Source organism: Kogia breviceps, chromosome 2 (assembly GCF_026419965.1).
Source record: "Kogia breviceps isolate mKogBre1 chromosome 2, mKogBre1 haplotype 1, whole genome shotgun sequence".
Lineage (NCBI taxonomy): Eukaryota > Metazoa > Chordata > Mammalia > Artiodactyla > Physeteridae > Kogia > Kogia breviceps.
The window spans coordinates 411,651-432,967 of record NC_081311.1 but is presented as its reverse complement, the minus strand read 5'-3'; the positions used below and the strand labels follow the sequence as shown (position 1 = coordinate 432,967).

The 21,317-nt window shown below is 57.3% G+C and overlaps 1 protein-coding gene across 1 annotated transcript in view; it reads left to right on the top strand.

Moving 5' to 3' along the window:
* KNDC1 (kinase non-catalytic C-lobe domain containing 1) overlaps positions 1 to 21,317 on the top strand; it is a 58,975-nt gene that overhangs the window by 25,261 nt on the left and 12,397 nt on the right. Inside the window, exons 8-18 of the mRNA XM_067023759.1 lie at positions 770 to 841; positions 933 to 994; positions 7,496 to 7,654; positions 8,224 to 8,301; positions 8,838 to 8,937; positions 10,097 to 10,259; positions 10,329 to 11,041; positions 11,301 to 11,445; positions 12,286 to 12,386; positions 13,156 to 13,508; positions 18,454 to 18,483. Of these exons, the coding sequence (XP_066879860.1) occupies positions 770 to 841; positions 933 to 994; positions 7,496 to 7,654; positions 8,224 to 8,301; positions 8,838 to 8,937; positions 10,097 to 10,259; positions 10,329 to 11,041; positions 11,301 to 11,445; positions 12,286 to 12,386; positions 13,156 to 13,508; positions 18,454 to 18,483 (1,976 nt within the window). The remainder of the gene's footprint in view (positions 1 to 769; positions 842 to 932; positions 995 to 7,495; positions 7,655 to 8,223; positions 8,302 to 8,837; positions 8,938 to 10,096; positions 10,260 to 10,328; positions 11,042 to 11,300; positions 11,446 to 12,285; positions 12,387 to 13,155; positions 13,509 to 18,453; positions 18,484 to 21,317) is intronic.

The following is a 21,317-nucleotide window of genomic DNA, read 5'->3' as shown; positions in this document are numbered from 1 at the left end:
TCCAGCCCACCGACCCCCAGCATGTCCGGGCCAGGATCCGGGGCCTCACGTGGTCTCTGTCGCCCGTGTGGGCTGTGTGGACAGCCTGGGGCCGGGTGGCAGTGTCCACCGCGTGAGCCGGGGGCGGCCTGGGGGTATCTACTCTGGTCTCAGGACCATTGGGGTCAGAGGGTAGCTTAAAACGTGGGCCTCCTCCTGCTGAGGAGGGACAGGAGCTGTGCGGTGGCCCTGACGCTGTCCCCAAGGAGACAAAGACTGGCTGGAGGAGGGGGGTGGGCCCAGACGTTAGACTGGTTTGTGGCCCCTGAAGCTCAGCCCTACCAGGGAGAGGGACTGGTCTCTGGCCCCACGGTGTTTCTAGCAGGGCGGGGCACTGCTCTCTGGCCCCCCTCGGGTCCTGTGAGCCTCAGGCCTGTTGGGTACGAAGCGCCGGCACCCAGCCTCCCCGGGAACACCTCCCAGGGCCCTGCTTGGCGGGTGGGTCACGTCCGTCTGTCCCCTCCTCTTCCCGCAGCTCCTGTGCCCCACGGCTGGCTCAGATGACCCTTCCGTGGCCTGTCGCCCAGGCCTCTGGGAAGGGGAGCCAGCACTGGGCCCCTGTGCTGTGTCCAGCGAGGGGCCCGGCGTCCCCGCACTCCCTGGGTGGCTTTGGAACCCGTGGGGTGGAAGAGAGAGGGGGCTGCCCTATGACCGTGGCTCTGCAGGCCCTGAGGGGGACCAGGCCCCCCGGTGAGTCTACAGCCACCCTGACCCTCGCCTTCCCTTGCAGCCTACCTGTGTCTGGACTCCGTGCTGGTGGCCGAGGATGGAACTGTGTTTTTCGGGCCACCTCCCGCCAGCGGTGCGTAAGTGGGCCCCCCCGGGGGCTGCGCTCTGGTTCCAACAGCAAAGGCTGAAGGAAAGCTCAGTGGGTTTGGGGTTTTCTCTCTCAGGTGCTTACAACTCGTTATTTCTGGCTCCCGAGGTCGCAGAGCAGAAGCTGACGACTGAAAAGGTACCTGGGCCCTCCCCACCCCTTCCCGTGGCCCCCTGGCCCCCTCCGTGGTGCCCACGCCCTCCGTCCAGAGAGCCTGAGAGGGGGAGGGGTGGGGAGAGGATGGGCCCGGCATCAGGACTCAGCGGAGTCAAGGCGACCCCTGCGACGCAGCCCCCGCGTCCAGGGCCCGGCCCGGCAGGGGCCTCCCGGAGGGTGACAGGGCTGTCATCTGAGGCTGGACTTCAGCTCCAGGCAGTGTTCACAAGACCCCACGGCTGAACCTTCAGGGATGTTTGCCAGATGCTTGTCAAACAGCCGTTATTAAAAATTCAATTGTACAGACTAAAATCAAGTAAATTATATTCAGAACCAAGGTAGAACTTCCACTTTCTGGAACGTGGGGGAAACGTAAGTTCCCTGCCCCCCAACAAAGCACGCCATTCTGAAAGCTGGCGTGTGAGGACAGAAAGGCCAGGGCCCTGGGCCCGGGGAGCGACGGTCCTAAGAGTCCCGGGTGTCCTTCCTGCCTCACACGTGGAGGATGAGGAAGCACATCTGGGAAACACCAGCGGACACAGCAGAAGCCCGTGGAAGCCCGCATGCTGCAGCCGGAGCACCAGGACAAAGGGAGGGGGGGCCCAACCCAGGCCACGTGCTGTCGGAAAAGGCTGAGCATCCAGCCTGTGACGAGGACCCCTGCCCGCCAGTGAGACGTGCCCCTCCCGGGGTGGGAGTGTCAGTCAGAGGAGGCCTCAGGAAGAGTTGGGACTTTCACCATCACCCAGCGGTAACAAGGCAGCCTCCCCTCAAAAAAAAAAAAAAAATCACTAAAAATGAAATACTTAGATGTAAGTCTAACAAAGCATGTACAGGACTCGTAGGCTGAAAACTAAACAAGAGGTAAAGTCTCAACTCAGTTATCTAAGCACCCACCTCAAGAACCAACAAAAAGAAGAGTGAAATAGACCCAAAGCAGAAAGAAGGAAACAGTGAAGCTGAGAGCAGGACTCAATGAAATGAAAACAGGCAAACAGTAGAGAAAACCAATGAAATGAAGGGCTGGTTCTTGGAAGAGACCAATAATATTAACAAACTTCTAGCAAAACTGACAAAGCAAAAAGAGAAGGAAGATACAAATTACCAGCGTCAGGAATGACTCAGGGGACATCCCTGCAGACCCTGCAGACATCAAAAGGATAATGGAATACCCCAGACAACTCCCCACACATAAACTCAATGACTTAGATGAAATGGACCAAATCTTTAAAAAACATAAACTACAACTCACCCTGTGGTGAAACAAACCTTTGAATAGCTCCGTAACTGTTGAGGAGATTGAGTTTGTAATTTTTAAACTCTCAAAAATAAACCTTTAGGCCAAGATGTTTTCACTGGGGTGGTATACCAAATGTTTAAAGAAGAATTAATACCAATTCTACACAGTCTTTTCCAGAAAACAGAAGTGAACACTTTCCAATCCATTTGATGAAGCCTAATATTACCCTGATACCAAAACCAGACAAAGATAGTACAAAAAATATGTATATAGGTCAATATCCCTCATGAATATAAAGGCAAAAATCTGTAACAAAATATATGCAAATAGAATTCACTAAGATATAAAAACAATTATACACCATAAACAAGTGGGGGTTATTCCAGGGACATAAGGCTGGTTCAATATTTGAAAACCAATCAATATAGTCCAACATATTAACCAGCTAAAGAAGAAAAATCCCATGATCACATTAATTGATGCAGAAAAAGCATCTGACAAAATTTAACACCCATTTATTTAAAAAAAAAACTCAGAAAAATAGAAATAGAAGAAACTTCCTCAACTTCATAAAGATCATCTACCAAAAAAACTGTACAGTTAACATCATACTTAGTGGAAAGACTAAATGCTTTCCCCCTAAGATCAAGAACAAAGCAAGGATGCCCACTCTCACCACCCTATTCAACATTGTACTGGAAGTTCTAGCCACTACAATAAGGCAAGAAAAGCAGGTATAAAGCATAAAAGCCAGAAAGGAAGAAATAATACTGTTTGCAGACGACGTAACTGTCGACATAGAAAATTCCAAGGAATTCCAAAGAATCTACCAAAAAAAAAGCCTCCCAGAACTTAGAATTGATTTTTGAAAGGTCACAGGATATAAGATAAACATTCAAAAATCAACTGTATTTCTATATACTAGCAATGAACATGTGGACACCAAAATTAAAAACACAGTACATTTACAATCACTCCCCCCAAAAATGAAATACTTAGATGTGAATCTAACAAAGCATGTACAGAATTTATATGCTAAAGACTACAAAAGGCCGATGAAAAAAATATATCAAAGAAAATCTTTGGAATGGAGGGCTAGGCAAAGAGCTTTTAGACTTGACACCAAAAGCACTATCCATAAAGTTTTCCACAAAAGGAAAAATGGATAAATTGAACTTCATCAAAATTTAAAACTGACCAAGTGGCATCTATTCCATGTATGGTTGGCTGACTCAACAATTGAAAGTCAATGTAATACATCACATGGACTAAAGAAGAAAAATCATAACAATAGATGCTAAGCTTTCGACAAAGTTTAGCACCCATTCATAATAATAACTCTCAGCAAAGTAGGAATAGAGGGAAATTTCCTCAACTTGATAAAGAATATCTACAAAAAAGCCAACAGGTAGCATAAGTAATGGTGAGAAACTAGATGCTTTCTCCCTAAGATTGGGAAAAAGGCAAGAATGTCCCCTCTCATCACTCCTATTCAACATCGTACCGGAAGTCCTAGCTAATGCAGTAAGACAAGAAAAGAAAAGAAAATGGATATAGATCGAGAAGGAAGAAATAAGACTGTCTTTGTTCACAGGTGACATGGTTGTCTAAGTAGGAAATCCCAAAGAATCAACAGAAATCTCCTGGAACTAATAAGCAGTTGTAGCAAGATTGCAGATAGAAGATTAAAATACAAATGTCAATTGCTTTCCTATTTACCAGCAATGAGCAATTGGAATTTGAAATTAAAAATACAATACCAGGGCTTCCCTGGTGGCGCAGTGGTTAAGAATCCACCTGCTGATGCAGGGGATATGGGTTCGAGCCCTGGTCCGGGAAGATCCCACATGCCATGGAGCAACTAAGCCCGTGTGCCACAACTACTGAGCCTGCGCTCTAGAACCCGCGAGCCACAACTACTGAGCCTGCGTGCTATAACTACTGAAGCCCGCACGCCTAGAGCCTGTGCTCTGCAACGAGAGAAGCCACTGCAATGAGAAGCCCACGCACCACATCGAAGAGTAGTCCCCACTCACCACAACTAGAGAAAGCCCACGCACAGCAACAAAGACCCAATGCAGCCAAAAATAAATAAATAAATAAATAAATATTTTTAAAAAATAATAATAATACAATACTAGGGACTTCCCTGCTGGTCCAGTGGTAAAGAATCCGCCTTCCAATGCAGGGGACACAAGTTTGATCCCTGGTCGGGGAACTAAGATCCCACATACCCCCGGGCAACTAATCCTGTGCACCACAGCTACTCAGCTCGCGCGCCTCAACTAGAGCCTGCGTGCTGCAACGACAGAGCCCACGTGCCCTGGAGCCCGCGCACCACAACTAGAGAGAAAAAACCTGCACACCACAGCTAGCAAGAAGCCCACGCACAGAAATGAAAGACCCCACGTACCACAACCAGCAAGAAGTCCACACACAGAAATGAAAGATCCCGCGTGCCATAACTAAGACCAGACACAGCCGTTTAAAAATTAATTAATTAATTTTTTTTTTAAATACCATTTACGTTAGCACCAAAAAAATTACTTATGTATAAAATTTATGAAAAGGTGTATAAGATTCATATGAGGAAAACTGTAAAATTCTGATGAAAGAAACCAAAAAGGATCTAAATGAATGGAGAGACAGTCCATGTTCCTGGATTGGAAGACTCAATATTATTAAGATGTCAGTTCTTCCCAATTTGATCTATAGATTCAGTGCAATTTCAATGAAAATCCCAGCAAGTTATTTTGTTGATATCAACGAACTGATTCTTAGGTTTTTATGTAGAGGCAAAAGACCCAGCATAGCCAGCACAATATTGAAGGAGAAGAACAAAGTCAGAGGACTGACACTACCCAGTTCGAAAACGTACTGTAAGCCACCGTAATCAAGTGTGCTTTGGGCAAAAGAAAAGACAAAAGATCAATGGAACCAAGTAGCCCAGAAATAAACCCACACAAATACAGTTGACTGATCTTTGACAGAGGAGCAAAGGCAATCGTTGGAGAAAGGACGGTCTGCTCAACAAGTGGTGCTTTAACAACAGGACATCCACAGGCCCAAAAAAACCTTTACACAGACCTTGTTGCACTTTTCACAAAAATTAACTCAAAATGGAACATAGGCCTAAAAGTAAATTCAAAGCTATGAAACTTCTAGAAAATAACATCAGAAAAAATCTAGGCAATGAGTTTTCAGATACCACACCAAAAGCACGATCTATGTTAAGAAACAATCGATGTTAGATTTCATCAAAATTAAATGCTTAATTTTAATGCTGTGCTCTGTAAAAGACACGGTTAAGAGAGTGAGAAGGCAAGCCACAGATGGGAGAACTATTTGCAAAACACGTATCTGATAAAGGACTTGTATCCCAAATATGCCAAAAGCTCTTAGAAGTGAACAGTAAGAAAACAAATAACCCAATTAAAAAGTGGGCAAAAGATCTGAACTGTAGACACCTCACCAGAGAAGGTATCAGATGGCACATAAGCACATGAAAGGTATTCCATTTCATATGGCATTCGGGAAACGCAAATTAAAACCATGAGCTACCACTACACACTTATTAGAAAGGCTAAAATCCCAAACACTGACAGTACCAAATGCTAGCAAGGATGTGGAGCCACAGGAACCCTCATCCGCTGCTGAGGGGGACGCAAGATGGTGCAGCCCTTAGGAAGACGGTTTGCTGGTTTCCTACAAAACTAAACATGCAACGACCATACAACCCAGAAATTGCACTCGTAAGACATTTTTCCTAGAGAAATGAAACTTATGTTCACACAAAGTCCTGGACACGAATGTTTATGGCAATTTTATGTGCAGTAGCTACAACCTGGAAACCACTCAGATGTCTTTCAGTGGGTGGCACGTCCACAGCGCAGAGCAGCAGTGAGAGGAGCGGAGGGTTGATGAGACGAGCGCCGGATGACGGGGCCGAGAGGAAACGCAGCCCCGGAAGGTTGCATACCGCCTGCCTCCATTTATGCGAAGTGATGAAATTAAGAAACGGAGAACAGATGGGTAGTTGCCAGCGACTAAGTTGGGAGGGGACAGGCCGGATCCTGGTGATGGAAATGTCCTGCATCTCCCAGCGTCCACGCCCGGGAGCAGGCTGTGATACCACACTACAGCCTTGTAAGACGTCACTGCGGTGGGGAGCTGGGTGAAAGGTACATGGGGTCCCTCTGGATTATTTCCTACAACCGTATGTGAATCTGCAATTATCTCAAAGTAAAAAGCTTAGCTTTTTAAAAGATGGATAAATACCCAAAACTAAGGATTTCCTAATGACTTGCTATAGTGACTGTTATCTGTGCTCTTGGGCGGGAGCCCTACAGGAAGGGGGGCCCCCCATCTCTCCCCTTCCCCGGCTCACTGGCACCACCTTGGCAGCTTGGAGCCGGCCATGCGGGAGTCTTCACACCGTGGAAATCAGCAAATGCTGCACTCGGGGCTTGATTCGTTGTTTTGTCGATTGACTAGACTTGACGTAATGGAGGAAACACGAGGAACACGATTAAACTGAAAAGCGTGTCGGGTCTGTACAAAAGCTCTGGGAAGTACTCCTTTGGGGTTCTGACACTGTTTCCTGACTCAGCACAGACGTCAGCTGTGTCTCTGGTTTCACTTTCTTTCACTTTTCGAGAGAAACACAGGTATCGGCCGTGCGTACGGGAACCACGTGGTGGTCGCAGGTCGGTCGCAGATACAAGAACAGGGTAAAAATCGGGGAAGGCATTCGGGGAGAGGCAGTTGAGTCCACGGAACTTACGGAGAAGAGTATCGCCCCTTTCGTTACTATTTTCAAGTGCGTGCGACGCATGCTTTTTATCAGCGAATTTGAGAATAAACCTCTTTGTATACCAAGAGGCCTGGGGTTTTTGTTCAGAGAGCCTGTCCTTAGCCATTTAGCAGCACAGCACGGTTTCTGGGGGACTCCTGGCCTCGGGCTCCCTGAGGTGCCACCTTCGCCCTCCTGGAGAGAGAGCTGGGAAGGTCCAGCGGGGCCCCAGGTGGTCCTGGTCACACTGAGACTTAAAGACCTGTGGGTACTTATTAACCAAGCAGATTCGCAGGCCAGCCCCCCGGGTTCTGGCTCAGGGTCTGCGGTGGGGCCTCCAGGTTCTGTGGAAGCTCCCAGCCCTGGGGGACGGTGCCTGGGCGCTGCCTTGGCAGGGCCCGAGCAGGGGCAGGTCTGCTGAGCCACCGGCCGTCCCCCCTCCTCCACCCAGGCGTCTGTGTACTGCGTGGCCGCGATCCTGTGGACAGCAGCCAAGTTCAGCATCCCCCGAGACCACAAGCTGGCCCTGCCACGCAGGCTCAAGACCCTCCTCCTGCACATGGCCAGACGCAGCGCCCAGGAGCGGCCATCCGCGGCCGAGGCCGTCGAGGTAACTGTGCCATGGGGGGGCCCCAGCTCAAGGTCCAGGGACCGGGACGTGGGTTCTTGTTTCTGGGGCAGGTCAGTGCTGTTGGACGGGGAAGGGCACGGCTTCATTTGTGGACGGGCGGCGAGGGGTCTCTACTGCTCAACGCCGGCCTTAAGGCCCCCCAGATGGTCCTGTGTCTCCAGTGCATCCACCGGCCGGAGGGTGGCTGGGGATGTCCTGGACCCGAGTGCTGACCCCTGACCCCCTGCACCGCGTCCCCCACATGCCTGACTTGCTCGCACTCCTCCGAGGGTCCTCCGGGCTGGGTCAGGGGGAGCCCCGTCGTTGCGTGGCCTCCCAGCTCAGGACAGCCAGGAAGGACAGCTAGAGACTCTACTCTGAGTTTCATCCCGGGCCCCCGAGGCTGGGATGCACGTGGCTCTCCCCAAGCAGGGGTGCCACGGGGTCCTCCCGGAGAGGAGCCTCCGGGCCCCCCAGCTGCTACCGTACACTCCCAACGGGCTCCTCTGAGGGAGTGAGGCGGGCCGGTGCCCCAGGCGTGCTGGACGCTGGCCTGCGCTTGCTTTCAGAGCTGCAGCAGTTACCTCCTGCACAGAGGCATGGACAGCAGGAAGATCCTAGCCCACCTGAGGGCGTCGGCCTGCACGGTAAGCTGGGCACCGGGGAGACCCCGCCCCGCAAGCCCTTTATGCTGCCCTGGGGCCCCGGATCCTTGCTCTTCCTTGTTTACTGAATAGATGCGCGGAGACGCTAGGGACGGAAGGCAAATCGCTCTTCATCCTCCTGACGTAACTTTCCTTGGCTGTTCCACCGCGAATGAGCTCACAGAACAGCCCCTCCCGCAGGCCTACAGCCTGGTCTCTGTTGACCCCTGGCACGTGCAGGCGGGGGCGCGCCCTGGGGGTCCCGCCGAGGGACCCTCGGTGCCTGTCGGCGTCCTGCCGTGCTGAGCGGCCGGGGCCCCGTCGGGCAGTGACAGGGTCCCTCGGATGCAGACGGGAGCACACAGCAACTTGGGGAAGTGTGGGTTCTGGCCGTCCTCCCGCACCCCAGGGGCTCCCGCTCCGGAGAAACAGTCCTGCGAGGCAGCACAGGTGGGGGGCTCGCGCCGCGGGGGCCTGCTCTGCACCCCCGGGGCCTCGCGCCCGTCCCGACCCCGACGGGGAGCTGTCCGTGTCCTCAGCCCCAGGTTTGCCAGGAGGAAGAGGCCGTCGGTCTGCAAGACGCTTTCTCGGTGGTTGAACTGAGCCCCAGCACAGCAGCTGCGCCCAGGCCCGGCTCAGGTGGGCCGGGACGGGCCCGTCCCCACCGCCCCTGCCCTGCAGGCCCCTCGCCCCACACTGCCCCCACTGCCATCCGCCCAGAGGCTGCCTCCGGGAATCCAGCCCCGAGTGGACGCCACCTCCGGACGCGGCTGGGACCACAGGAAGCGTGCCCGCAGCTGGCCCCTGGCTGCCCTGCTCTGGGCTCCCGCCGGCCCCTATGGCCCTGGCCTCTCAGGCCTCGCTCGGGTCAGCCCTCCCGCCTCACCAGCAGCCAGAGCAGGCGACTCGCCTGCACCCCCGCACCCCGCCCTGACCCAGCTCTTGTCTTGCCGTGTCTGCGCCTCAGTGGCACCCCCCCGCCCCCTGCTGCCTACGAAGACCCTTCCCCACGGGCCCGTCCAGGCCTCCGGTCTGTGGCTGGGTCTTCTGGCCTTTTCCATCACTCCAGTCCCCCACCGAGCCACACCCCCCCCCCTCCTGCTCAGGGCAGCCCTGGACTCCAGGCCCCTCCCTCACGCCTCTCCCTGGAGTCTCCCTTCCTCCCAGTGCCCCTGAGGCGTCCTGGGCCCTTCAGGTCAGCACCCCACTAAGGCCAGCACCCACCAAGGCCGGCACCACTACTAAAGCCAGTACCCACTAAGGCCTGCACCCACTAAGACCAGTACCAACTAAGGCCAGTACACAACTAAAGCCAGTACCCACTAAGGCTGGCACCCACTAAGGCCGGCGACCAGCGCCCACTAAGACCAGCGCCCACTAAGGCCGGCACCCACTAAGGCCGGCGCCCACTAAGGCCAGCACCCACTAAGGCCGGCGCCCACTAAGACCAGCACCCACTAAGGCCAGCACCCACCAAGGCCGGCACCACTACCAAAGCCAGTACCCACTAAGGCCTGCACCCACTAAGACCAGTACCAACTAAGGCCAGTACACAACTAAAGCCAGTACCCACTAAGACTGGCACCCACTAAGACCAGCACCCACTAAGTCCAGTACCCACTAAGACCAGCACCCACTAAGGCCGGCAACCACTAAGACCGGCGACCAGCGCCCACTAAGACCAGCGCCCACTAAGGCCGGCACCCATTAAGTCCAGTACCCACTAAGGCCGGCGCCCACTAAGGCCGGCGCCCACTAAGGCCGGCACCCACCCTGCTCACCCCGTGTTTGTCTGCAGGCTTCATGCAGATCAGCAGTGACAGCAGGCTGGTGGCTGTGCAGGGGCCGGTGCCCGGTCAACCCTCCTGCCTCCAGGGGGCCCCGCTGCAGCCAGAGGCGCTCCCCACCCCGGCCACTCACTTGAGGCCCACCGTCGTCGCTGCCAACTCCGGTGTCGCCAGGTGAGTGTCCCCACCCAGGGGCTGCCGGGCTGCCGGGCCCCCTGAACACTCTCTCCTCTCTGCTCGCAGGGACACGCTCGCCCTGACCTCGGGGCCGGCCGAGAGGCATGAGGAGAGGAGAGGCCGTCTGCACGGGGAGGGTGATGAGGCCCACGGAGCGGCCACCGGCCTGAAGACGCCTGACCAGCCAGCACCCAGTTCCCCGGAGCCCCTCAGAGAGTCAGCGCCAAGAGACCCAGCCCAGGGCTGCCCCAGCCCCCCAGCCCCTGCCCCGGCCAGCCCGCCGGAAGGGGCTTCACTGATGCCCAAATCTCCAGCCCCGGCCCCGCCCACGACAACACAGATGCCACCCCCGGAGCGAGGGCCGAAGGAACCCATCCCAACCGCAGATGCTTGTGGAGGCCTCGGGCCCCGCCCCCATGGGCCCACCGCAGCCCCCGACGGTCCTTGCCAGCCAGCCAAGCCGCCCAGGAGCAGGGCCACCCAGGGCCCAGGCCAGGAGCCTGAGGGCCCCCCGTCAGCCCTGCGGAGCCCCTCGCCGGCCCCAGGGAGTCCCGACGGCCCCAGGGGAGCCCCTGCCAGGGATTGGGGTGACCGGGCCCCAGAAGGTCACCCCGAGTGGCCCTACCCAGCAGACCACAAGCTCTGTCCATCCGGCGTGGATGCCTCGCCCCTCCCACAGGGAACAGCCTGCCCGTCGCTGCAGGAGGCCACACGCCTCATCCAGGAAGAGTTTGCCTTTGACGGCTACCTGGACCACGGGCTGGAGGCTCTGATCATGGGTACCACGGGGCCACGGGGGCCCAAGGACGAGGGACAGGCCCGGGGGGGAGTCGTGCACCGGGGAGGTCACCACAGGAGGGCCCCCCACCTGCCCGTCTCTGCACAAAGGGCAGAGCCCCCAGGGGCCGGCGCAGAGGAAGCCAGCTGCACCCCGCCCCCCGCCGTACTCTCCGCCCCCGCCAGCTCCCGAGACCAGGGCAACCCAGAAAAGCACTCATACATTTTAACTCACCCCCGTGGGTTTTTTTGCAAACTCAGGGGAGTATATTTACGCCTTGAAAGACCTCACCTATGCCACTTTCTGTGGGGCCATATCGGAGAAGTTCTGTGACCTCTACTGGGGGGAGAGGTTGCTGCAGAATCTTTTCAGAGTGGTGAACGGGAGGACGTCGCCCTCCGAGAAGTAAGAGCCCCTCTTCGCGGCCTCCCCACCCGCGCTGTGCGCCCTCCCCAGAGCGGCCGCCTGCTGGGCCCCTCTTTCCTGGCCCCAGGCCCACTCTGCTTCCAAAGCTCTCTCTTCAGGCAAGCGCTCCTCTTGGCAGGAAGGGGGCTTGTGGGGTCACAGGGCGCGGAAGGCACTTCCGCCTCCCTGGGACCAGCTTGGGAGACAGAGCAACGGAGCCCGGAGTCCGGGTTTGGCTGGGGGGAGGCCCCTGCGGGGACCAGCGTCTGCCCCCTCTGTCCAGCTCCCCTCCTGGCAGTAGAAGATGAGGTGACAGCTCAGGAGGGAGGGGGGCAGGCAACTTCCCTCTCCTGCCCCCTCCCCCAGCCCTCTTGGGCCCCACCCTTCACAGGACAAGCCAGGGGCGCCTCAGTGCCAGACCTGGCCCAGCCCCTCCCGAGGGCCGCAGAGGGCCATGTTGCAGGGTGGGCGGGACCTGTGCCTGGAGTGGTCCAGTGCCCTGACGCCCTGACGCCAAGCTCACGGCAGACCCGTCCCCGCTCCCTCCTGGTCCCCAGCACCCCACCCAGAGGCTGCGCACGCCCTGCTCTCCGCCCCAGGCAAGCCCCGCATTTCCACATCACTGGGGGAGCCATCGAAGGACCCCAAGAGACCGACGCCCAGAAAGTCCTCTGCTAAAGGGCCCGTGTCTGTGACGTCTGCGGCCTGTGGCCAGGCCGTCCTGGAGGTCTGGGGGGGGCCTCGGTCACCGACACCCCCGCTTCGCTCCCAGGGGACGCCTCTAGTAAGCCTGAGGGAGGGTCCCGGGGGTGCCTGCAGCGTCCTCTGTTCTGATGGCAGCACTTCCGAGGAGGCTGGGTCACAGCCCGGGTGCGGCGGTGGGACCAGCGCTCCGAGCACCTGCTCGCCGTCCAGCAAAAGGCCCTCACATCTCGGAGCGGGTGAGACAGAGGGCTGTGGCTTGAGAGCCTCCACAGCTGGATCTTCTCCACCCTTGCGGCCAGGTTACCCTGTGTCTCTCCAGGGTCCCAAGGGCACAGCCCGTCCTCCTCTGGGGGTCTGTACTGCGAAGGGGGACATTCTCCCCAGGCCCCCAGGTGGGCAGCAAGGGCAAGGGCTGGGGCCAGCAGCATGGCGATGGGGGGGGGTCTGCATTCTTTCTTGGAAATGTGCCATTTAAAGACCCTGAGGTGTGTCTTCCTAGATCCATGGCCAGGACTCCCTGATAACGGAAATCTTTGTAGTTTCCCCAGATCCGGTCTGAGTGGGACATGGCTTTGGGGAGCATGTCCTTTAGGTTGTGTGGCTACGATCACACAGAGGATGGCAGTGAGAGCCCCCCGTACCGTGTTGCACGCTTGCGAAATTGGAAAGCAAAGTGGACACGCCCAGAGAACAGCTCATGACCAGCTGGGACCCTTGGTTCCCGGGGGACTCTCTGCTTTGTCTGTTTACGGACAGTTCAAAGTTCCCTCGGGTCTCTGCCACAACTCTGCCCTGCATGGCAGCCCATTTGGGAGGGGACCGAGGCGACCCCTACCCTGAGGACCCTTTGCGGCTCCTCTGGAGTGGAGGTGGGGCCACCTGGCCATCCCGAGGGGCCTCCTGCCGCCTACTCAGGACCTGTCACCTCTCTGTAATCAGGGGCGGATTCTCCCCCGGGAACCCACGTTGCCGCGTGTGACCTGTCCCCCCCATTCCTCTGTCCAGGGAAGGAGAAGCCGAGCGTGGACTCAGACGAGCTCCCACGGAGCAACTTTGAGATGGGGTTTCGGCCTCAGAAGTCGGTAAAAGCGGCGAGGGACCAGCAGCCCCAGGCAGGAGAGGCCCGGCAGCAGAGCGGGAGCCTGGCTGGGGACTCCGAGGCAGTGGACCGGCTAGCCCGGCCCCTGCAGGGCGGCCCGTCCGTGAGCTCAGGCCCAGGAGGCTTGCAGAGCTGCAGCCCCGGCTGGTGCAGCGCCTTCTACGAGGCCGACTGCTTCAGCGCCGACGTGCACCGCTATGTGAAGGAGCTGGCGAGGCAGAAGGCCGCCGGGTGCCCCACCGCCAATGCCCAGAGCCCGGTGAGTCCCGGGCTCCTGTCCACCGCTGGAGGGGAGGATACTCGGCCCCAGGGCGCTGTGGGGCGCAAGGACGGGTTCACGCTGGAGCTCCCGGGTACCTCGGGTGACAGAAGGGCCCCCGTGTCCCCCACCCCTGGTGCCCGTGGGTCACCAGCAGCCACCACGCTGGTCTGGGCCCCTCCCTGCGTGTCCTCCCGGGGGGTTGGGCTCATCTGCATGCATCCCCCACATCTGGGAAAGGAAATGGCTTTTCTCTCTTTCGGCTCTTGGCCACCAGGGGACATTTGGCAGGAGGTTACCTCACCCTGGTGACCACAGTCAGGTTTGGGCATCAGGGTCAACCCTCAGGCAGCATCACGAGATGAAAAGCAGCACAGAAGCACCTGGCCCATGGCGGTCAACTAGGGCCAGGCCCCCGGGGGCGTCTCTGATGGGCAGCACACTCTGCGTGCCGCCCCGGCTCGGGTAGCCTGGGCTCCTCCCAGGTCAGAAGGGAGAGGGGACGCCCTAGGCTGGAGAGTGTCCAGGCCTGGCCAGCCCATGTGCAGGGCAGCCGCACAGAATTCTGCACCCAAGGTTGCTGCCTGTGCCATTGGGGGTCTGACCCCAGTGACCAGGAGCCCTGACCTGGACTGCAGCCCCACTCCTGAGTGGCCAAGAACTCAGGCCTGACCTGGGCTGCATCCTTCGCCCCGTGACCAGGGGCTCCCACTTGGGCCGCAGCCACATGGGGCCCGGGCCCCAGGGTAGCAGACAGGAGGGAGCTGTCAGTGGCCTGGCGTCCCGTTCCTGCCCCCACCCTCACCAGCTGCAGCCTCCGAGCCGTGAGCCCCAGGAGCTGCATCTCCACTCGTTTCAGTGCCGTCCGAACCTTCTCGCTTGGTCACTCAGTCCCACGCTAGAAAGAGACCTGCATGCCTCGGGCCTGTGCTCCTGGGAAACGTGCTGCTCCCTCCGGGTTTCCTTAAAGCCGGGCCGCGGATGTGCTTGGCCTCGTGCATTGGGGGAGTGGGGGGCTGCGAGGACTCAGGCCTCCCACGGGGACTGGCGAGGAGGACGGCTGGCACGGCAGACGTCCACCAAACACCCTGGCCCACCCGCGCGGCGTCCAGGTTGGGGAAGCCTGATGTCTCTGTGTCAGAGTCCGGAGCTCGGACCAGGAGAGGGTGGAGCCCGGCCCCCTTACCGACCCACGAGCCCCGGTCTCCCTCCTCCCACTTCAGTGCCCTTTCTTTGTTGTGCATTTGCGCACAGTGCGGCTCACCCAGTTACTAAGTGTCCTGGTCCCCGTGCCCAGCAGCCTTGCGCAGAGAGCGCCGGTGCGGCAGGGTGCCACTGTTCCACCTGCTGTCACAGAGAAGGAGGCTGGGGAGGCGGTGGGGGCGGGGGGGGCAGTTAAGGGACTCGCAGGGCCGATGAGAGGCCAGAGTGCAGCATCAGTGATGGGGCAGCACTCATGAAAACCCCAAAACGAGTGCAGGCCTCGTAACCGAGTATGGAGCAGGTCCCCCCAAAATGGAGCCGCTCTGGCACTGAAGGCTCATGAGGAGCCTGGGGTCTTGGCTGGCGTGAAGGGGTCCATGCGCGCAGCGTTTGCTGTGAGGTGGTTATGAGAGGTGGGGGAGAACCTAACATGCACCATAGAGCTCCTAGTTCTGTCAGCTGAGGGAGCCTGGAAGCAGTGACACCCCAGCAGCAGTGAGCACACCTAGTGCCCAGTTCTTGGTTTCTAATACCATTCTCAAACAAAGGAACCAGGGCTCCTTGGAGAAATGGCTGATCTGGGGACTGGGCCCAAAAAAAAAAAAAAAAAACAGGATCCGGGAGCATCTCTGGTGCCAGAAAGTAAGGAAATGATCCAGAAGACAACGAAGAGGGTGTGTCAGAGGCCACAGGGACCAGCTGGAGGAGTGGGAGCTATGAAAGAACTAACGCGGCCTTGGGCTCTGACTCCAGGCGTGGGCCACCCACGCCTCCGTGCTGGTACAGACGGCTGAGTTAAAGAGGGAGAGACGGCCCTTCTTACAGAGAGAAAATCCCATCTAGAATTTCACGTGGGATCTCAAGTGGACCCCAACAGCCAAAATAATCGTGAAAAGGAACAAAGCTGGAGGAGTCACACTTCTGATTTCAAAACTTATTGCAAAGCTACTGTAGCCAAAGCAGTGTGGGACAAGCACAGAGACAGACGTATAGACCAATGAAATAGAACAGAGAGCCCAGGAATAAACTATCACACGTAGGGCTTCCCTGGTGGCTCAGTGGTTGAGGGTCCGCCTGCCGACGCAGGGGACACGGGTTCGTGCCCCGGTCCGGGAAGATCCCACGTGCCGCGGAGCGGCTGGGCCCGTGAGCCATGGCCGCTGAGCCTGCGCGTCCGGAGCCTGTGCTCCGCAACAGGAGAGGCCACAGCAGTGAGAGGCCCTTGTACCGCAAAAAAAAAAAAAAAAATCACACATATAAGGGTGCCGTGACCATTCAACAAAGAAGGACAGTCTTTTCAATAAATGGTGCTGGCAAAGCTGGATAACCCATGCAAAAAACCGAACCAGGACCTGTACCTTACACCATATACAAAAGTTAACTAAAAACCCAAAGACCCAAACATGAGAGCTAAAACTATAAAACTCTTGGAAGAAAACATAAGGGAAAGCTTCATGACGTTGGATTTAGCAATGCTTTCTTGGATATGATGCCAAAAGCACAAGCAACAAAAGCAAAAAACAAATTGGACTTCAATTCGTTGAAGTTTGTCCTTTTGTGCATCAAAGGACACCATCAGCAGAGTGAAAAGGCAACCTGCGGAATGGAAGAGAGTATTTGTAAACCATCTATCTGATAAGAAGTTAATATCAAGTTCCCTGGGGGTCCAGTGGTAAAGAATCTGCCTTCCAACGAGGGGACACGGGTTCGATCCCTGGTTGGGGAACTAAGATCCCACGTTCTGCGGGGCAACTATGCCCGCGTGCTACAACAAAAAGGACCCGCAACGAAGATCCGGCATGTTGCAACTAAGACCTGACACAGCGAAAAATAAATAAATAAAATTTTAAAATAGTTTTTAAAAAGTTAAAAAAAAGAAAAGAATATTTGAAGAACTGATGAACTCAACAATAACAAAACAAACAACTTGATTAAAACACGAGTGAAGGACTTGAATAGATTTGTACAAAGAAAATATACGAATGGCCAAAAAGCACGTGAAAAGATGCTCAACGCCGTTGGTCATCAGGGAGAAGCAAATCAGAACCACTTCATACCCACTAGGACGGCTATTAATAAAAGATTGTTTTTAAAGCAGAAAACAACAGCCATCGGTGAGGATGTGGAGAAATCAGAATCTTTGTGCATGTTGGTGGGAATGTAAACTAGTGCAGCCACTGTGGGAAACAGTATGGCAATGCCTCAAAAAATTTAAACATAGAATTCCCACGTAAGCCAGCAGTTCAGCGTCTGAATATACACCCAAAAGAATTGAAAGCAGGGACTCAAATAGATATTTGTGCACCTGTGTTCATAGCAGCGTTATTCACAACAGCCAAAAGGTGGAAACACCCCGGGTGTGCACGAATGGAAGAATATGGATTAGCAACATGCGGTCCAACCACACAAAGGATACTATTCAGCCTGAAAGCAGAAGGCAATTCTGGCACTTGCTGCAACATCAACAAACCTTAAGGACATTATTCTAAGGGAAATAAGCCAGTTCAAAAGGACAAATACTATATGATTCCACTTACAGGAGGTCCCTGGGATAGTCAAAGTCAACCAGGGGCTGGGGAGCTGGTCTGAATGGGGACAGAGTTTCAGTTTGGGAAGATGAAAAGCGTCCGCAGGTGGTGGTGGTGGCGGCTGCGCGACGGTGGGGATGAATGTACCTAACGCCTCTGAACCGCACGATGAGAAATGGTTCAAGTGGTAAATTTTATGTTATGTGTATTTTGTCACGATTAAGAAATTTCAAAATAAAAAACATTTTAATGAGTCGGGAACAAAAAAGTAGGGAGGGGTGAGCACTGGGGACTTGAGGGTTGAACTGAACTTGCAGACGTCACTGTAGCTGAATCTAAATAGAGAAGGGACTCTGGGGGTCCCTGATCCCTGGTGGGCTTCCTGCGCCCCCCCCTCAACTCTGAGCCCAGGTGTCCACAGCGTCCCACCAGAAGCACTGTGGTGTCACCCTGACCGCAGCTGGACCACAAGACGGGACCCCTGCTGACCAGGGCTGGCGAGAGGCGGGGCTGGCAGCCCACATCCCCCGGGAGCCGCCGCCTGCCCCAGGGAGGACGGGGCGCCTTCAGAGGCAGCTCCACACGGACTTGCCCACAGCCTCCTCTCGACAGTGCTGGGCAGGGTGGGGGGGCGGTCCCTGTGTGTCCTCTGAAGGCACAGGTCACGCCCTCTGACATCACAGGTCATGTCTTCTGACATCACAAGTTACATCCTCTGGCATCACAGGCCACAACCTCTGATGTCACAGGCCACGCTCGCTGGCAGCATGACGTCCTTGTGGACCCCCGTGGACAGGCAGCCCCATCATCAGCCTGTGTCGTGTTCAGGGCCGTGGAGGGTGGTGCCGGTGGGTCCGCTGTGCAGGTGCCTGGTTAGGGCCGAGGGGCCTGTCCTCCATCCCATGCTGTCCTGGGGTGGCTGCTCCCTGGAGAGAGACATGCCCACGGGTGAGCCCTGGGTGCCCCCCTGCAGCACACGTCGATGGTCCTTGAAGGTGGACGCTGGGACCAGCTGCGGTCCCAGATCTGCTGGGCCAGCATCTGTTCTTATTGGCCCGTGATCCCGTGGTTGGGACAAGGCTCCCACATGGGTCCCAGCATCGGACTGCGGGCGGCTCACGTGGGGGCCAGTCCGGAGCGAGTGAGGTGGGCTGGGAGACGCCGGGGGGTGACCAGTGACCATGTTTCTCCCTTTCTCCTGCTCACCTGGGAAGGCGTGGCTCCTGGAACCTGAGTGCGCGCAGGTGAGTGCCCTGTGCCCTCTGCCTCGGGCGGGTTGGGTGACCCCGGCCACAATTCCACACTCTCTTTGAGACCCGCTGTGTCTCTTTCAGACGGGGGCCTCAGGAAAACACAAAAGGCATCAAACAGCTAGTGGACATGTTTCACATTTGCTGCCCAAAAAAAAGAGTGCGGGTCTGACAGGCCAGGCGCTGGGGTGGGCGGGGCAGCTGGAGGGAAGCGGGCGGCTCCTCCCGTCGCTGACCACACAGAAGCGTCTGTGCACCCGGCACCGCCGTGGGTGTGGGCGCAGCCATGGCCCTGGTCGTGATTTTGCGTGTCCAGCGCCGCGGCGTCCCCCAGGCCAAGGGAGCCCATCTGAGCACGCAGCTCACCTTGCAGCCAACACAGGCTTTGCTCCAGCCGTTAGGTGGGCAGCACTGATTTCGGGTCATCCCTCCTTTCTCTGTCTCTGACGTCTGGCCTTCCAACTTCCCTCTGGCTATTGTTTTATTTGTTTACTTCTTCATATCTGTCCGCCTCAGGGCCACGTCAGTCCGGTGGCCGCTGGGCCCAGACTGGGCCTCAGATCATCCTCGTTTATTCGTCCAGTGAACTAATGCTCTTTTAATTCTATGAGAACAACCCCTGGTCGGGTTAGGCCGGGAGGAACTGCCTAAACTCAGCTGATTCTGAGTATTTCATTTAGACCTACCAGTCCGACTCAGCCCGGGGGCCACGCCTGCCTGTGCGCCCGCCGGACTGTGGCCATGGGGGTGACACCAGCTCACAGCAACCGCTCTGTGAATCGTGGCTCGTGTAGATTTATCTTTAAAATCAGTCAAAACGGTCCTTTTCTAAGAGTCAGTGTGCACTTCAGTGATGAGACGAGTGCTGCTGACAAGACTCCACGCTTTATAAACCAGGGTGATGGAGGCACTGACGGCGGCCCCCGCCACGCCCGCAAGGCCCTCCTGGGGAGTTTGCGCAAGTCAGCATCTGGGCAGCGGCCCGGGGGTGAAGGGCTGGACCTGAGCTGCGCCCTGGAACGCAGGCCACCGTCCTCGGGAAGCCAGGGCCACCACGAAGCAGGCATGGGGGAGGGGGTGCCGTGCAGACCCTTGGGCCTCGCCGGGACAATGCCAGGCAGCAGAGGGTGATGGCACGGGGCCACCTTGCCTACTGCCGAGCCCCAACCGGCACCGCCCGGCAGGACGTGCTCCGTGATGGGACGTTCCAGGCCCGCGCGGTCCATGGGGCTGCCACCGGCCGTGTGGCCACTGAGCAGTTGAGGTGTGGCCCACGTGGCTGAGGAATTCGCTTTTCATTTAACACTCGAGCCGCTGCGTATGGCCTGTGGCTCCGTGCTGGGGGCGCAGGTCCTGCACGCGGGTCGTGATGTCCTCCTGCCCCATCTTCCCCCCACTCCCACGACCGTGCCCGGGGCCGGCCAGCTGTCACGTGGGGACTGGATGGGACCCAGGCTGTGTGACGAGCCCAAGCTCTCCTCCAAGGCACGTCCAGGAGAGTGACGTCTCACCAGCTGTGGGGCAGCTCCTGGCGACTCCAGCAGGGCATCCCGGTGTGAGACCCACAGGCTGCACACGGCTGAGCTGGAGGAGGAGCCAGAGGTCTTGAGGGACCGGGTTTAACAACTGAGGTTCCGCAAAGGGACGAGGTTTTGTGCTCAGGCTGCAACACCTCCCCCGCCCCAGGCACGGCCCCTGCCCCCCAGCTGCCCTGGCCTGGAGGTCCCACCCCCCGGGGGGCTGTCTACGACGACGGACCGTCGTTAAAACACTAGCACGTGGAAAACGACAACCACGTGCACCGCCAGTTTTCAGTGAAACCACCAGACAGAAGGGATTCGGGTGTTTAAGTAAAGTGCCACGTGCACTTTTTATTCCACAGAACTGTCCAGAAATAGGTGCTCTCAGCAAAGCTCAGTCCATTGCCGTAGGACGATGAGACGGGGGAACGTGGTCTGCACTGGATGTGATCAGACTCCCCAGAACGAACGCCCAGATCCTCGGCTGTCAGGGTAGAGCTCCCGCGAGTCTGGCCAACTCATGACCTGGGCGCCACCTTGACCCTCCTGCTAGCAGCAAGTGGTTTCCCCAGGGGTCTGAGCGGCCCCCTGGCCTCTGCCCCCAGCCCAGCCCCTCTCTGTGGCCTGTCCTCAGTCCCAGCGGAAGACCCACCAGAACCCAGGGCCAGCTCACAGGGACCCCCCACGGCTTCCCAGAGCCCACGCCTGCCCCAGGATCGTGGGCTCCTCTCCCCACCTTGAAGGGGGCAGTCTGGCCCTCAGGGCTTCCCTCCCCCCACGGGAGAGGAGAACATGCAGGTCCTGCAGGAAGGGGCTGGGACCCGTCGTGGTGCCGGGCACGCGAAACAGAACTGGGGGGCCCTGGGCTCCCCTGCAGCCTGCGAGTCTCGGTCTTGCTTCCATCGTGGAGACCTGGCCTGGCTGTAGCCCCCGCTGTCTTTGGGTTTCTGGACGGAAGCACCAAGTGGGCAGCGGGGGCTCAAGGGGGCCTACACGGTGGGCTCGGGGGTGGGACGGTCTTGACGGGTCACGTGGGGTCTGCGACGCTGGGCGTGTCCGACCTCACGTTCAAAGCAGGGTGGCCAAGCGCATGGGGGGCTCAGGAGGCCCCCTGGCCCACACGGGGGAGGCTCGGGCTGCACTGCAACGAGGGTCCTGAAGGGTAGAGGCCAAGCGTGGTGGGGGGGGGGCCTCAGAGGGTGTGCCTGGGGCCACAGAGAGGCCTCTCAGGACCACACATGCCCGTGAGGATAGCCACCGCCTGCTGCGTGGACCTGCCCTGAACACCCCACCGGAGGCCAGTCCCCA